General features: G+C 41.8%; 3 protein-coding genes across 13 annotated transcripts in view; 2 read left to right on the top strand and 1 right to left on the bottom strand.

Moving 5' to 3' along the window:
* LOC135091323 (ninein-like protein) overlaps positions 1-17,450 on the bottom strand; it is a 68,025-nt gene that overhangs the window by 15,233 nt on the left and 35,342 nt on the right. The window lies entirely within an intron of this gene.
* LOC135091327 (XK-related protein 6-like) lies at positions 670-14,075 on the top strand. Of its 3 annotated transcripts, none has more exons than XM_063988866.1 (10): positions 670-806; positions 7,259-7,396; positions 7,758-7,864; positions 9,076-9,198; positions 9,371-9,503; positions 9,710-9,845; positions 10,708-10,907; positions 11,222-11,356; positions 11,844-12,041; positions 12,465-14,075. In XM_063988866.1, exons 1-10 carry the CDS (start codon positions 720-722, stop codon positions 12,624-12,626), a joined length of 1,419 nt encoding a protein of 472 aa, XP_063844936.1. In that variant the 5' UTR covers positions 670-719; the 3' UTR covers positions 12,627-14,075. The 3 variants fall into 3 exon arrangements, with proteins under 3 accessions (XP_063844936.1, XP_063844937.1, XP_063844938.1); XM_063988867.1 differs by lacking the exon at positions 670-806 and adding an exon at positions 1,748-3,254; XM_063988868.1 differs by lacking the exon at positions 670-806 and adding an exon at positions 5,146-5,198.
* On the top strand, positions 14,697-17,427 carry LOC135091328 (RPII140-upstream gene protein-like). Its single transcript, XM_063988869.1, has 5 exons — positions 14,697-14,977; positions 15,597-15,746; positions 16,181-16,302; positions 16,803-16,942; positions 17,136-17,427. The coding sequence occupies exons 1-5, from the start codon at positions 14,732-14,734 to the stop codon at positions 17,330-17,332; spliced, it is 855 nt and encodes a 284-aa protein (XP_063844939.1). The 5' UTR covers positions 14,697-14,731; the 3' UTR covers positions 17,333-17,427.

Below are 17,450 nucleotides of genomic sequence, written 5' to 3'. Positions count from 1 at the left end.
GTTGTAAGTCTCTCGTATAACACATCAACGAATGTTTTAATTGGGAGGTGTCAGTGTAAGTGTGGAAACTGAAAGAAAGACAATAATAATAATAAAGCTGATTGAATTAAAAAGGAAAGGAAAAGATTGCGTTTAAAAAGTGGAACGTAAAAGCACTAGGAATTAATAGTCCTCTGTGCAACAAACGAAAGAATCTATTCGCTAGTTGGTATGAAGTGTAAAAGTTGGGAACAAGTGTTGATTCTGTTAAAGAGAGAGAGAGAGAGAGAGAGAGAGAGAGAGAGAGAGAGAGAGAGAGAGAGAGAGAGAGAGAGAGAGAGAGAGAGAGAGAGAGAGAGAGAGAGAGAGAGAGAGAGAGAGAGAGAGAGAGAGAGAGAGTTAAAAGTATAACGTGAAAACTCTGAAAGAAAGAATTAATGAATTTCCATTGAATATGCGTAAACATGAGCGTGAAAATAACGGAACTGCGGTGACTATACGACGAAAAAAAAAAGTATATTTGTACGAGTTTCAAGACTAAACTAATACCGCGTTTGGTAAGAACAACTACAACAACAACAACAATAATAATAATAATAATAATAATAATAATAATAATAATAATAATAATAGTAATAATAATAATAATAATCGTAGCATCCTAATCTTGCAGGTGACCACACACACACACAGCGGCGGACAGGTGTGCCAGGGCAGGTGTCAACAGGTGTGGGGTCACGATGCCGCTACACAAGACTGTTATTCACCTATGGATGTCCTCTTCCAACCTTGACCTCGTGCAGGACTCGCGCCGGCCACGAGTGCGGGTATGTGTATGTATGTATGTATGTATGTATGTATGTATGTATGTATGTATGTGTGTGTGTGTGTGTGTGTGTGTGTGTGTGTGCTATTGGGAAAACTCTAACATGGTATAAGAAATCAATCATATATATTTTTTTGTTTTAATTTATGTATTTATGTATTTAAGTCTCTCTCTCTCTCTCTCTCTCTCTCTCTCTCTCTCTCTCTCTCTCTCTCTCTCTCTCCAAACACCCATTTCCTGTATATATAAGACGGTACCAGTTGTTACTCCGCCCATCTCATTCCATCCATCACGAGAGAGAGAGAGAGAGAGAGAGAGAGAGAGAGAGAGAGAGAGAGAGAGAGAGAGAGAGAGAGAGAGAGAGAGAGAGAGAGAGAGAGAGAGAGAGAGAGAGAATCTTTATAAAGAAAACGAAACAAAACAATAAAAAGTAATAATAATAATGACTGAAAATAAAACAAAGAAAAAAATAAAAAAAACAAAAAAATATCCATATACACACCGAACACACATAAATAACACAAGTAAGAATCTTCAGAGTAATAATTATCATACCCCAACAAAAGACTTCAAAAGTATTTATTAGGGTGGGGTGTGTTCCGTGTTAGACGTCGTACAAAACAACAAAACTGTCGTACCGTGTTGCACATCTTCCCTTCCCTGTCACTTGTAATAAGGAAGAGATGGGCCATTTACGACTGACATACGGGCTTTTGTTTTTCCTGAGAGAGAGAGAGAGAGAGAGAGAGAGAGAGAGAGAGAGAGAGAGAGAGAGAGAGAGAGAGAGAGAGAGAGAGAGAGAGAGAGAGAGAGAGAGAGAGAGAGAGAGAGAGAGAGAGAGAACCTGCTTACACAAATGTTCAAACTCATGACACGTAGAAGAGACCAGTGTGTACGTATGCATGTGTGTGTGTGTGTGTGTGTGTCAATCCCCGGTCCTCAGTGTTCCTCAGTGCCTGCCGTCGTTCAGTGTTGCCATTTGAGCGTGTTCTATATAGCTTATCTCCTTATCACGGCTTCCTTATCTCCCAGAAGACATGCACGCCACGCCGGGCTGTTCTGCGTTACCTGGGGAAGGGAAAACACTCCCTCTGAGTATAACTGAACTGTGAGCTTGGACGGTGGGGGAAAATGTGTCAGTGTGAATGAGTGAGGGAATTTTTGTACCCGAGGAAGAGAGGAAGAGAGGAAAGTAAGGAAGAGAAATTACTATATACGGAGAAAGAACTGTGATAGCATCTTTCAACTCGATTAAGGGGAAGGGGAGAAGCTACATACAAAGGAAGAGGAAAGCGAGGAGGAAGTTACATTCGGAGAAACAGGAAGGTAAGGAAGAAGGATGAATTAAGAAGGAAGGAACTGAACATGAGGAACAGGGAAGCATATAGAGGAAGAGGAGGATGAGAAAGAGAAGAAGGAAGAGGAAGATGAAAGCACAAGGGGGAAGATGAGGAAGATGAGTGCACAGGAAGGAATAGGGAGATGAAGAGGAACACGAATGAAAGAAGAGGAAAATAAGAAAGGACACATACGAACAAAAAAAAAAATAAATAAATAAAGCGAGAAAAGGGGAATATTCACCAAGGAAAAATGAAGAAGAGGATAAGGATTTCGAGAACACCTCCGAAAGATTACAGATTTGTGATATTTGAAGTGACATGCGCAGAGGAAGCCGGATCTCTCCAGGTAGGCGCAAACACAAGGTTAATTCTGCAGTTCAAACCGGAGAGGAGCGTTTGAGGAGATAAGGCGGAAGGATTATGTGAATGGCAGATGCTCGTGTGGTAAGGAAGAATATGAATACTTGAAACTCATATTTCTAGCCCGTTTATTGCTGTGGTCACCCGCTAGCATTCAAAAGTGTGAAAAAAAAAGTTTGGAAAGACAGAAGGATCAAGAGAAACGAAAGAATATCAAGTTAATTTTGTTTCTTCAAGGCTTGAGGATCATTAGAGGAAAAAAAAAATGAAAATTCAGTTCCCCAATGAAGAGTGACTGAAGGAAGTTAAGTGTGACAAAGGTGGAGAGGAAGGAAAATATGAATGACTGTTTGTTCAAGGTATAGAAAAAAAAATAACAAAGAAAGGAGATTTGCAGATAAGAAGTGACGTGAAGAAGTTAACAGTGACATTAAGTTAACAGGGACTAAATTACTAGTGAAAGGTGGAGAGGAAGGAAAAAAAATATGGATGATTTTTTGGCTCAAGGGAAAAAAAAACACGTGCGATACCTCAATGAAGAGAGACGGAAAGAAATTAACAGTGACAGGTAAAGAGGAAGGAAAACATGAATGACTAAGTGGCTCAGGGGAGAAACAAACACGTGTGGCACCCAAATGAAGAGTGACGGGAGGAAATTAATAGTTTGAGGACCATAAAAACACTTCCTAAGACTCCTCCTCTTCGCCACCATGGAAGCAGGAGATCCAACACCCCTCATGGCAAGCAGGGTACGTATGCAAGTCGTCTAGCGTAAAAAAAGAGAGAATCACACAGGGATTTAACGCCTCTCATAGCATGCGGGGTATTCAGGTTTCTCGCGGAAAAAAAAAGAAAGAAAAAAAAGAAAAAGAAAAAAAAAAGAAAAGCGAATCGTGCCGGTAAGATAAGGGGTACAAAACTAAATCTCTTGAGTCTGTCAGTTCTTTGAAGAGTTAAATGTACCGCCATGTCATACTGTAGTGATGATATGACTCACAGTATGGCTTATCTTTCTTTTTTTTTTTTCTGTTCGTTTGAGGTTAATTCCGTGCTTTTCAGTTACATATTAATTTTTCTCCTGTTAATAATGTGGAGATCTTGTTAATCTATCACTAGGGACGTAAAAAAAGACATCCTCAAATACCCGTGTAACTTTCACTACAACATTTTGCAGGTAGTGAAGATGCGGCGCAGAAGTGTTTCAAAATATGGTTCAAGGTGATATCTACGCACTACCATGTCATTTTCTCCGCGTTTACTGTGATAATGAAGCCACAAAAATGTTCACAGCAAGGCATCAATCATTACGCGCTATTCTTGTATCGGGCAGCGCGGTTTACTGTTTGCTAACTTAGCGCGCTCATTTCATTTTCCGCTTCCTCTTCCTTCCGTTCCGCCTTTCTCCTCATCACGCTTCCAATATTAAGTACGTTATATATGTTTACTTTTCCCTACTTTTCCCATCATTGTTGTAGTGGTTTATTTCAGTGTACCTCGTCCTTTTCAACGAGTATAGTACGTGTTTGTTTCCAGTCCATTTCCAGTTTTCCAGTCCATCCCAACCTTTCCAAAACGTTCAATGATGGTTTAAGTTGTTTCCAGTTAATTCAAGTCCCCTTCAGGTCATTTCATCATTTCTATCGTGTTTATTAAAGGTTTGAGTTGTTTTTCAGTCAGTCTTAAATCTCGTTCAATCCATCCCATCAATTCTAACACGATTATAAACAGTTTAGTAATAATTCGTGTTTCCAGCCCATTCCGTCCCTTCCATCCTGCTTAGTCATTGTGTTAAACTCTATTTCCCGTCAGTTTTAGTTCTTTCCACTCCACTTCGTCCCTTTCCCTGCGTTTAATATTTTACTAAGTGGTCAGTTTGTTTCTTTCCAGCCCGTCCTGTTCCTTCCCACGCGTTCGATAATAAGTGCAGGTAGTACGAGCATTTCCTGTCATCTGAGTCACCCCTTCGTGCAAACCTTTCTTTTCCTCGTTTGTGATGTGCAGGCAGGGATCTAAAATTTGTACTAGTTAGCAAGGTTTTCTCTGTCTACCTTTCTGTACAGGTAGGAAACTAAATTTGTACTAATTAGCAAAGTTGTCTCTGTCTATCCCTCCTACTTGAGACGGACATTAGCAAGAGTTATTTGTTTTGTCCAGTGCACTATCCCTCCTACTTTAAAAAGATGTTACCAAGACGCGAAGGTTGCTTGTTGCTTTACCCTGTCTATAGAAACAAGTTAAAAAAGTAAGGAAGGTAAATATGAAAAGAAATATCGCTACGAGGAATGATACAAGTTGACGTTATCACAAATTTCTTAAAATAGACCAACGTGAAGATACCTAGCGATAGTAGTAGTAGTAGTAGTAGTAGTAGAAGAACGAGAAGTATAAAAATAAAATAAAACACACCAACAAGGCACAACAACAACAATAATGCACTTCTCAACACAAAATATCATTATAGTCACCCCTCTTTCTCAACCTCCCTTACCTCCCCCTCTCCCTCCCTCCTTGCCTCCCAGAGCATGCCCGCGTCCTCAGGTAGCTGGGAGGGGGATGCACATAGGGGAGGGACGGTGGGGGAATGGCCAGGTAAGATTGGGTGGGACAGGGTGGGTTACCTGGGAGTGAGCGGCGGGACTGGTCTGTGCTCTGGTGAGTGGCGTCAGTTTACCACGAGACTGTGAAAGGGACGGGTGTGTGCTTATGTGTGTTTATGTGTCACTCTCTCTGCTACATATACCCAGCGTAATATCCCCCCTGTATCACCTGTTTGCCAGCCTGCGTGTAGTGCATCTCTTTACGTAACATCTGCATCATCACAGCCTTAGCATACTGTCTTCTTCATATGATACACCACACGGCATAACCACAAACTTGCTTACTCTTTCACTACACCACCATCACTACCTTTGCGTACATGTGTGCGTGCGTGTACATTAAATAAAAACACTAATACAAAAACTCCCAGTCAAAGCACTACAACAGGTGTCCCTTCAACAGGTGACGAAGAAAACGCACAACAGACATCTTCAAACTCAGACACACGCCCCTTCACATCTCTACACCCTTACCCATCTATTCCTCTCTCACAACACCATCTCTCTACACCCTTCCTTCTGCTGCCCCTTCTCGACATCCTGAAAGCATCATCTCCCTCACCATAGGAAAGTGAAAGGCAGATAGGGAGGAGTAAGCGTGTGGTGAATTCGTGTGAGGTAAGGAGGTGGACGGGGAAGTGGCTGGACAGGAGCTGCAACTGACAGGAAGGTTAAGTGTGTGTTGTGATCTAAATACCGCACTGAAAAAAATAAAATGATAATAATAATAGTGATATAAAGTCTTTGTGAGGGAGGACAAGGGGTAAGGTAAAGGTGAAAGAGATGATGATAATAATAATAAAAGAGAGACATAAATAACAGACATGGTGAAGCATACGAAGTAGGAAAAGAATCTTGGTGCACGTGAAAGATGCGGAATGAATAACAATTAAATACCATAACGTCAAAGGGGAAACAAAGACGTCAGTTAAGTATAAAACAAGCATAGAGTAAAGAACAAACGGGGTGAACTATGTCAGGAAATAACAAGTGTACAAATTGTGAAAGGTGTCAATTCAAGGCAAGAGTGATGTACGCAAGGAATCATCTGCAAATCACGGCAGTAATCGGTGTGAAATAATAAACAAATGATTGAGAAGGAAAGGTGAAGATAAGGAAGTGATTTACATTGAGAAATACTTAGACATTGATGTGACTAGGAAATAAAGATGCATGTAATAATAATAATTACGAGAAGCAAGTAAAGGGAATGTAAAAACTCAAACGAAAACAAAACCATTCAAAGAAAACACGACAAATAAGTAAAGAAATAAACAAACAAACAAATATACAAATAAAAAAACAACCGTGATAAGAAAACAAAAACACACACACACACACACACACGCAATATCAAAAGACAACACAACACAACACAAATATCAACTCACCACCATTTATTTATCTATTTTTTTTTTTTAGCATCATTTTATCTCCCCACGAAACCAAACCTGCCTTTCCACACCTGCTTCTACCAGTAATTGCGCCCAACACGTGATACCCACTCCGTGCCCACCAGGTGACAACAGGTGATAAGATACCGTGACCTGGCTACCTGTTATTACCTGAGGGCGCGTCACAATACCTGACACTGCATCATCATCATTCACTGTCATCATCACTACATTTTTACTGTCATATTAGCAGCTAGGTGTCATAATATTTGAGACTACGCATCATTATCACTGTCATTATTATTGCCATTCATCACTATCAGTTTTTAAGGTCGTATTGTGTCAACTACGCGTCGTAATGTGTAACTTGCATCATCATCATTATCATAATTTTCAGGTCAAATTCTATCGAGTGCTGTTTTCTTTTTTTTTTTTTTTTTTAGCTTTATCATCACTACCATTATAATTTTTATCCTTTATTAGTTTCTTCTCCTTATCGTCACTATCATCATTCATCGGTATATCATATCATCACTATTATTCTGTTTTCTTCCTTCTATTCCTATATATATATTTTTTTTTTTATTGGTGTTTTTAAATGATAAGAAGAAAGTAAATAAACATGAAATTGCGTTATGATTCTCTCTCTCTCTCTCTCTCTCTCTCTCTCTGGGAACGGCAACAGGTTATATGACATTGAAGACAAACAAGTGTGTGTGTGTGTGTGTGTGTGTGTGTAATAAATCATGCGTACTCTCACAGATGTCGCTGAGGGAGCCGCCGCCCCACGCCCGCGCCTCCTTCGGCGTGGGCGGGGCCGTGGGCGTGGTGATCAACATGGTGCTCTTCGTGATGGATATTGTGTCCGACTGTCTGCTGGCGTACGTGTTGTGGCAGCAGGTATGTGGTGATGGTGGTGGTGCTCTCTCTCTCTCTCTCTCTCTCTCTCTCTCTCTCTGATAATCTTGTTTCTTCCCCTTTCTTTCCATTTCACTGTTATTGGTGCAGTATGCCTCTCAGTTTGCCAGGGGAGTAAATACCCCCCCCTCTCTCTCTCAGCTTAGGCAAACATTTTATACAGGGGCTACCACGTGTAGGCTTGATGGCTTCTTGTAGCTTCCCTTATTTTCTCATGTTCTAAATCAACTCCCTTATCTCTCTTTTATCGTGTTAATTCCAGTCTTGTTACTTTCTGTTATCTCGACATGACTAGAAAATTAACCTACTAAAATTGTGGAAATAAAGTGAATTGAACTTTCAGGCACAGACAGACAGCACCAACATCCACGTTTCCTCTGAGCCCATCACGTGGTTCATCATCACACTGTGCATCATCCTCATCCCAATGGTGGTCATCAATCTGTTCAGGTGAGACGCGACCACCACCTCTCACTCCCGAAGCGATGGTGAGGCAGCCTGAGCATGTACGTATGGTGAAGGTGAATGACGGACTGAGATGAATGATTGTCTATTTCTCGGCGATGGTTGTGCTTTGGGAGATTAAACTGGGATGAATAATTAACTGTTCCACTGCTATGGTTGTTCTTTGTTGGTGTTCAGAGCAAGGAAAGAGTAAGAGTTTGTGAATGAAGGGAGTTTAAAGTACATAATTAACTAATTTGTTGATTTTTCATATATTTATTTATGTAAGGAGCTCTGGCTGACAACAACTGAGAGAGAGAGAGAGAGAGAGAGAGAGAGAGAGAGAGAGAGAGAGAGAGAGAGAGAGAGAGAGAGAGAGAGAGAGAGAGAGAGAGAGAGAGAGAGAGAGAGAGAGAGAGAGAGAGATTGTGCAGTATCTTGAAAGTTATTGTGGCACCTTAATTGTACCAATCACTAAGCCACTCCTGGCTGGCTGACTGACGAGGGGAGGCAAGGATCACCAAGCACTACCCAACAAGATAAACACAAGATCACGTGCGTTCCTTGTGTCTTATCTCTCCCTGAGTCATAATGTCACCCTTTTCCCTTCAAATTTTTTTTGTTAAGTCTACTTTTACTGTTCTGTAATGCCACGTTTATCAGGTCAGCTTAAACATGTCTCCCTTTAGTGATTTACATGCCTCTGCTTATCAGCTTATGAGATTTTTACCTTGTATGATTAGGTTAATTCATGACTACAACAAACAACCTTCACTGAGGTACAGAATATTCTCAGGCCATGAAATAATAATAATAATAAAAAAAAAAGGTGAAAATGAAATAAATGTTACTAAAAAAACAAAACACTAAAGAATAGAAATGGGAAAAAATGAGATAATTTCTAAGACAAATGAGAATAAGAAATTAAATATAAGAACAATTACCAGTGCATCTCCACTTTTCTCCATGGTGATAATTTCTAGTGAAGACCGTGAAAACCCAAATCTAAAAACACACATGTAAAAACAATTACTAATGCATCTCCTCTGTTTTTCCCCCATGACTGTGGCTATGGGTGTGTGTGGTGCTGTGTGGTGTGTGGGTGCTGCAAAATGTCTGCTGTGTTACTCAATTACTAATGCATCTCATCTTTTTTCCCCCATGGCTGTGGCTGTGGGCATGTGTGGTGCTGTGTGACATGTGGGTTCTGCAAACAGTCTGTTGTGGTACTCGCAAAACAAGCAGTGCCTTGGGGAGTACAGTGTGCTGCACAAGATGGGCAAGTGTGCCACGGTACAGCGAGTGTTGATGCACCTCTTGCTGCTTGGCCCTCTCGTAAGGTGCGTGTGCAACTGTATGTTTACAAGGTCTGAGAGAGGTGGCATTCCCTCATAGCCTTAACTGAAGCTGTATCTAATTTCTACAGTGCCTCAACTCAAGTTCTCATTCTTTCACTCATCACTTCCACTCAATGACTCCTCTGCCTCACACCTTCACATCCCCCCCCCGCAGGTACATGGACATCCTGCAGTACGGGATCAAGATGCGGCAGGAGAGGAAGCACGTGGAGATGGGAATGATGCGAGGGAGCAGTGCCATAATGAGACGGACGCCACGAGGGGAGGTCTACGCTGTGCTTCAAATGGTATGCAAGTTACAGCCCATTTTTCAGATTTCTCTGTTTCTTCCTCACTGTCTTCTATCCTCTCTGTCAAGTTAATCCTGGAAAGTTGTCTCAATATCCTCTCCTTCTGGTTATTCAATATCCTCTTCTTTCTCTCCTTCAGATCATCACAATATCCTTTTCCTTCTCTCTCCTCCAGGTTGTCTTAATATCCTTCTCTTCTCTAGGTCATCTCACGGGACTCTGCCATGCTGGATATGATGCACAGTTTCCTCCAGGACGCCCCACAGCTCATCTTCCAAGTGTTCCTGCTGTACCGGCGCCCTGAGCTCATCACCGGCACACTGCAGGAGTCCCCTTACAGTGAGTCTCTCCAAGGAATGTGTGTTTGTGACTTGAAATTACGTAATGCATGACTTCGATATATTCTTTCTTTTTCTTTCTCTCACCACTGCATCCCCACACTGAAATTTACCTAGAAAAGCTCCACTATCAGAAGGATTTTTGCATGATCCTTTTAACCTTTCTTTTTGGACTGGCACTCTTGGTCAGCCTGTTTTTTGCTCTTTCTGTTGCCATTAGCCAGTGTCCTTCTTACATAAATAAGATAAAACAGCACAAAAACTAAATCTTGTATAGTTTTATATGTACATCGGCTACGAGTAAGTCTTCAAATCTTCACTCTGCCCCCTTCTAAAAACACTATACACCTTTCTTCTTTTTCTTCCACATTCACTCTTCCCATTCCCTTCCCTTCCTCCCATTCTTCCACACTACAATACTCTTCTCCCTCCTAATCACACCTTATTCTCTCCCTCTCCTTCTCCTACTTGCAGCCATACAGGATTGCTAAGTAGGTGTCATGATGGTGACTCTCAAGGTCTTTGTTCCTGTCTTGTAATGCCTCTCTCTTTTTCTTCCACATCCCCTTGTCTTCCCTGCCCCCTTCACAATGATAGTGTTCCTTAATCCACACCTACTCCAATCTTCTGGCCACAGCAGGTGCTGGGTACTTCATGTGGAGTGCCCCACACCTCAAGTACTAATAATAATCCCTTATGATTTTGTCTCATTTCATTTCTGCCTATCTTTCCTTAATAATCTTTCTGTATCATGCCACTTCTGCCTCCCTCCCTTCCTAATAATCCTTCTGTCTTATCCCACTTCTGCCTGTCCTCCTAATAATCCTCCTGCCTCCTGCCATTTCCGTCCCTCCCTCCCCCAGCCACGGCGGTGCAGGTGTGGAAGATAGCGCTGGGTGTGACGGCCATCTCCTGGTCCTTAGTGACCTATCAGGAGGAGCTGCGGCGGTCAGTGCCAGGCAAGGTGAAGCTGACGTTCTGTGCGTCCATCACCTGCCTTATGTGGCGTGCTGCGATGGTGGCCTCCCGCGTGCTGGCCATTGGCTCCTTTGCTGCTATCTATGTATGTATTTGTGTGTCCATAGCCATATGATCTTATTTTTTTGTTAAGGAGTCCAGTTACGAGCATAAAAATAGTAAAATAGAACAAAACTGCTCATAATGTCACTCCCAGAAAATAATAACAGCATTTCGGGGGTGTTTCTAGTGATAGTTTAACAAGTATTGTGAATTATCAATATGAAGAGCAATGATAAGAGCTCAACTATTCAACTCTGTGGCCTTTGAAATTAGTCCTGATGTGATAACAAATAAATTAAGAACAGATGACAGACTCAGCTGTGAAGTGCCAGTGAACACTAACACTTCCTCCTTCAGGCACCAGAGGGGGCAAGGACGGCCCTCACAGTGCATCTACGGGAGGATGGCTCAGTGCACATGCCCTTCCCCATTGTCACTGCCTGTGTGTTGGGTGCCCACTGGCTCATCATGGTGGCCTGGATACATGCACAGGTGAGCCATCATAACCACACCTGTTCCCTATTAAGCATGTGTGGTTTTTGTATAGATGTGTTGAGCTGATTTTTGAGGCTTCTGGAGAGCATCTAAGAGGAACACTGGATGCTTATTGTGATGTCCTGCCTTGGAGCATCATGTACTGAGAGGTTGATGTGAAGGTGGGATATAGTGGCCATGAGAGGCTTTCATCAGGAATCAAACCTCCTGGGTATTGATTTGCATTGTGGGGGAGGTTAATTGTGTTTAATAATGCACATTCTACATAGTTTGTTATAATATTTCCTGTAGTTCTCTGTCTATCTTGATCTGTATATGTGTTCTTACTCCAACATTCTCTGCACTGTTAGTTTATTTGAGTGGCTTAATTCAGGACCATTCATTGTAACATTTCATGATTTCTAAAGACTTGATTTACCACCGATTCTCTAACATAATCAATTTAGAAACCACTGAGTTATCTTCCCTCACATTCTCTTTGCAGGGGACAAATTTCTGCTCAGGGGAGGAGGAGGGGCAGTCACAGCCAATGCTGGAGTTCCTGTACAACTGTGTGATGGGCCTGGTGCATGTCTTCTGCTACATGAACCTCAAGGACTCACCATCCCGTCGCCGCATGGCTTTCTTCTACGCCTTCTGCCTCATTGAGAACACCGCCATGATCTCAGTGTGGTGTGTGGAGGTGAGACACACACATAAACATACACAGTGCTTAGCTGCAGTGTGTAAATGTCTGATTAGATGGCATGTCTGGTTTCTTATCTTCTTTTCTTCTACAGGATGTGGATGCCAAACAAAGAGGGTAGATCAAATTCTTCCCTTCCCTTTTTCTCTCCTGATGAATGTATATGCTGAACAAAAAACAAATGTGATTCCTTCTTTTCTTTCTCTTGCAAGGATGGCATGTCTGATTCCTTATCTTCCTTTCTTCCAAGGAGTATAGATGCCAAACAAAAGACAGATGAAATTCTCCCTGTTAATGCTAAACAAAAAACAGATGTGATTCCTTCTCTTCCATTCTTTATCTTGCAAGGAGCTTGTATACCAGAACAAGCAAATTAGACTCCCTTTCCCTCTCTCTCTAACACTAATGCTCCGCCACCAGATGGAGCCCCACCTGTCTGTGTGGTTCCGTGCCGTGATGGTGTTCAGTGTGGAGGTGCTGTGGATGGTGGGCCTGTGCTGCCTCATTGGGTACTATGCCTTCCTCCATCCCGACAAGGACAACCTGGGCAGCTCCAGAAACACTGCATCATGGAGGGATTAAGTAAGCATCTCACTGGAATGCTGGGAATATGAGCCATGAGAGGTAGTCAAGCTCAGGGATGAATAAGAAGTACTGGCTGAGTGTTGTTTGCCATGACTCACATCCCATCTTGTTCCTCTGTCAGCAAATACCAAGGCTGTTCTCAGGAGATCTGCTGTAAAGACTTGTCAGTTTCCATAGGTTTCCATAGACAGCCACTTATGTTCTCATGCTCCTAAGTCTGTGTGAGGAGGTCACTGACAGACCACAGCACCACAGCAAGGCGTTCTGCAGGGAGCCAATGCAGCATTGTGTATAGACAGAGCAGACTGAGGAGAGATGCTGCACAGAAACAAGACTCCAGGACAGCATGGAGTGGAGTGTGAATATGGTTGATAATGTGTGCAGATCAGCCAAGGGTGCAAAAAGGAAATAAAAATGCCTGCTAATTTGCCGATCCTGAAAAGAGTGACGTGTAGAAGAGAGGTCATACTGGAGGCCAATTTAGTGTCGACGTCCCAATACTCCCAATATGTGTTATAATGCATCTGGTGTTACATTTTGCCCTCTCTCCATATTATATGTGTGTATGCTATTTTCTATATTGCACAGTGAGGATGCAGTCTATATATATGCAGGCGGACACCTTTAACAGTGATACCATTGTGAAACGTGTGAAGCTGTGGCCAACTATACAATACATGAGAAATAAAAACACTTTCCTAGTTACACTTTTTCCACAGCCTCCTCTAAAGCAGCAACCCTCAATGACTCCCCAGCCTAGCAGTGTGCGACCTGCCACAACACAGCCTTCATCCATGTGCTAATTGATGAGGGATTGTCATTACTGAGTCTTTCTTGCCATGGACTGAATATATGAACCTAGAGAAGGAACTTGAATACAAATACATGAACTGATAAGAGAGAGAGAAAGGGAGAATATAAGACAAGATATACGATACACTCCACTCCCATTCACACTAAACACGTCTAAGTATCTATCAGGTCTCTCTTTATAAGTTCTTTCTCTTACTATACAACAATAAATCCCCATAATTTCTTGTGAGTACCCTACCCTTTGTATTCCTTTGTATAGTTCACCACTGCCACAATAAATAATGCCACAAGCTCCATTGGTACAAAAATAGTCTAATGACATCTCAAGGATATAGTTTTTAAGCAATAATAATTTTTACATTTACATACACGTTTTGTAAATATACAGTACATTTTTTAATATTGACTAGCAGTGTTATTCGTTATTTACATTTATGACTGAATTTGTAAATATATATATTACTATTTTTTTTCTATTTAATATAAAGCGACAGTGTTATTCATAATTTACATCCAAATCAGGGTTTGTAAATATGTACCTTTTATATTGACATGAAGACAATAGCATTATTCATCATTCTGTTGGTTATTTATTGTCTATGCAAAATTATGGCTTAATAAATGTCCAGTATATACATTTCTTTGGCGTTTTCCCTTTCTTAGAGAGAGAGAGAGAGAGAGAGAGAGAGAGAGAGAGAGAGAGAGAGAGAGAGAGAGAGAGAGAGAGAGAGACTACCTATCTATAGCAAAAAATTTTTCGCACATCGTGTAAATAACAGGAGATAACCAGCAACACATCCTCCTCCTGCTTCTCTTCCTCCTCTATCACCACCAGTCAACGCAGGTTCAGAGAGAAATTACTCGAGTCTACCTTTCACAGCATCCATTTTCTCTCATCATCTCACAAAACGCCCGTACTCAATATGTAAAATGCCCATCAACACACACACTCTCTCTCTCTCCCTTTCTCTCTCAACGCAAGAAAACCACTGATGGAAACTACACGGGTCTACCTTTCACAGCATCCGTTTTTCTCTCACCGTTACCCTTACTAGCATTAAAACAACTATTTTTCACCCAGTCGATGTGAAAACCTTATCAAACCACCATTATAATTACTAAAACACCAACCTTAAAGATATTAACAACTTCCACAGGAGACTGTGAGAAATAAGCTAGATAAAACGATATTATTTGGGAATACGGATAATACATAAGTCTACCTAATAAAACCACATTTTCTCTCACTACTCACACACACACACACACACACACACACACACAACAACATGGCAGGGTTAGGTAAAGACAGCTATACCAGACTCTACCGCACCTTCCTGGCCTCACGTGCCAAGGGGGGCGGGGCAACACTGGGACTGTCTATATTATTTTTCGAGAACCCTGACGAGGTGGACCCGAACAGCAAGACAGCGAAGAGCCACCTGAGTGAGAGGACAGAGATGACCGGTCTGCAGAGGCTGAAGCTCATGTATAGTTATGATGCCTATGGGAACCTTAGCCCGGAGCTCTCCATGGTAATGTGTCGATGTGTTTCTCTCAGTGACCCTGGTGTTTGTGAAGCGGTGTTGATTACTTTTTTTTTTTTTTTTCCGGCTGGGTTTGTATTTTGTTTTTTTTTTGTGATTTCAAGGGTTCGTGTTTTTAGTGAGTTTCAAGGATTTTGCATGACTAATATAATTTTAAGGGATGCTATTTTGGGGTTTCATTGGCGTTTTCATGTTTCTTGTGATATTCTGGCAAGGGTTTTTAGTGTTAATGAGCTTTAAGAGAAGTTATTTGGATTTTCATGGTTTTCATGTTTCTAGTGATATTCCAGAAATGATTCTGCATCATTAATATGCAATGGAGGAATTAATTTCGGTTTTCATGGTTATTTTCGTGTTTCCTGTGAAAGTTTTGCAAATCTCTAACCTCCATCACTTCTTCCTGTAATCTATCCTAAATCTTGCAGTTAATGAATTGATACACTTCTTAACTCTACATTCCTTGCTTCTGTCACTTGTTCTTGTCGTCTATCCTAAGCACCTATACTAATAAGGGTAAATCTCTACTTATGTCATGTGTGGGGATTCTAGGTAATACAGTGGGGGAAGCTGTACTAAAGTCGTGTGGGGTGTTGTGTGGACATTCCAGGTGATCCAGAGTGGGCTGACGGGTGTATTTATGGGCACGGTGATTGGCGGCACGATGCATTCCCGGGAAAGTTACCTCAGCTTCATTGAACGCAACCAGGGCACGACCTTCCAGAACATCAGGGAGGCGCAGAAACAACTACAGAACAAGGTGAGGTGCTGCCCATACGTACCCCTCCCCCAGTCCCTCTCTCTGTCATGTCCTCGTCATAATGCTTGTCACTGACTTGAGTGTGTAAGAGGTAATAATGGATGCTGGTAGATAATTTTTGGGTGTACTCTCTCTCTCTCTCTCTCTCTCTCTCTCTCTCTCTCTCTCTCTCTCTCTCTCTCTCTCTCTCTTGATGATCCAAAAGGACGAACAAAATTTTTCAACCCTTACTAGTTTCATACAACTCACAGGCTTTGATTTTAACCCTTTTTTTTTTTCTTTAGGAGTGAATAGCTACATTATTCTAGGTTGTATTTCAATTTCAATACATGCAGTTTAATTCCTTGTACTGCACAGACTACATAGTTTTCTCTTCTTTAGTTACAGTGGCACAGAAATTCCATGAAGCATAATTGTCTGTCCGTCTCTCCCAGGTTACTGTTGGGTTTGGCCGTGGTGCCTGGATGCTGGGGTGGCGGCTTGGCTTGTTCTGTGGTGCCTTCATGCTGTTCACCAATTCTATAGCAGCATATCGAGGCAAATCTTCCATTATAGAGTAAGCATCTCTGTTATTCTCTCAGGTTTCCTCCATTCTCCCATCCCTGCCTTCCTTTTTCTTTTCCATCTCTTTAACTTGTTTTTATTAAATTTTTTTTTTATTTGCTGCAGTATAAGTGATGCATACAGTAGCATATACATCTGCTTGAAGTCCTGTGCATAAGTTATATAAACACAATCCAGTGCTTTTCTTATTTTGGTTAGGTTTTCAGAAATACATATCACTTGATATAGGCTTGGGCAAAAGTCAAGTAGCATACCATGATTACTTCCACTATGTTATGTATTTGTCCTCACTCTCACATCCTCTAATCTGTTATGAATCTGTTAAGTTTTGTAGGGAGAGTGTCAGGAGATCTAAGGATGTAAGACCGAGGGAAATGCTTAACACAGTGAAAGTGAGTGTGGAATGTTACTTGACCACTGGCTATGACTGTACCATCTAAACATTCTGTCCTTAGTACTGTTGCATCTGTTTCATCCACTCCCTGGCTGCAGGTACAGTGCCGGGGGTTTCATCACAGGTGCCATGTATAAATTCAAGCTGGGACCGAGAGCCTCCTTAGCTGGGGGTCTCATGGGCGGCCTCCTGGGCACTGTGGCTGGCATCGTTAACACAGGAATCCTTTACATAACAGGTCAGGGTTCAGCTATCTGGTAGTGCCACACTGGTTATGATGTTATGTGTGTGTGAAGATGTGGGCATGATTGTCTTATTCCTTGTCCTGTGACTTAAGTGGATCATATCTTAGGGAAGAATGACACTTCCATTTACATTAGTGTCCCAATTGATCTCTATATCCTTTTAACACTGTCCCACTCCTCTCCCAGGCACCTCCACAGACCAGTTGAGGAGATTTCACTACGAATGGCAAGAAAGCAAACAGGAGGAGCGTCTCAGACAAATGTACAAAGCCCGAGATAAAGACTTGGATGCACTCTCCCTGGAGCACGGCACCAAGCTGACAAACACCCAAGACCCTCTGGTGGGTGTAGACAACATTGCGGCTGCCACCACCAAGCAATGAACACTGTGATAATTTACCACCTAAGGGACCCCAGAGTGCTCGTGTACAGTCTATGTTTCCGTTGATTACCGATAAATATATTGTGGTGTAGTGTTGTGGCTTCTTTTCTTTGCCTGCA

This window comes from Scylla paramamosain, chromosome 37, assembly GCF_035594125.1.
Source record: "Scylla paramamosain isolate STU-SP2022 chromosome 37, ASM3559412v1, whole genome shotgun sequence".
Lineage (NCBI taxonomy): Eukaryota > Metazoa > Arthropoda > Malacostraca > Decapoda > Portunidae > Scylla > Scylla paramamosain.
The sequence above is the reverse complement of the archived record's forward strand: the minus strand, read 5'-3'. Positions and strand labels throughout refer to the sequence as shown.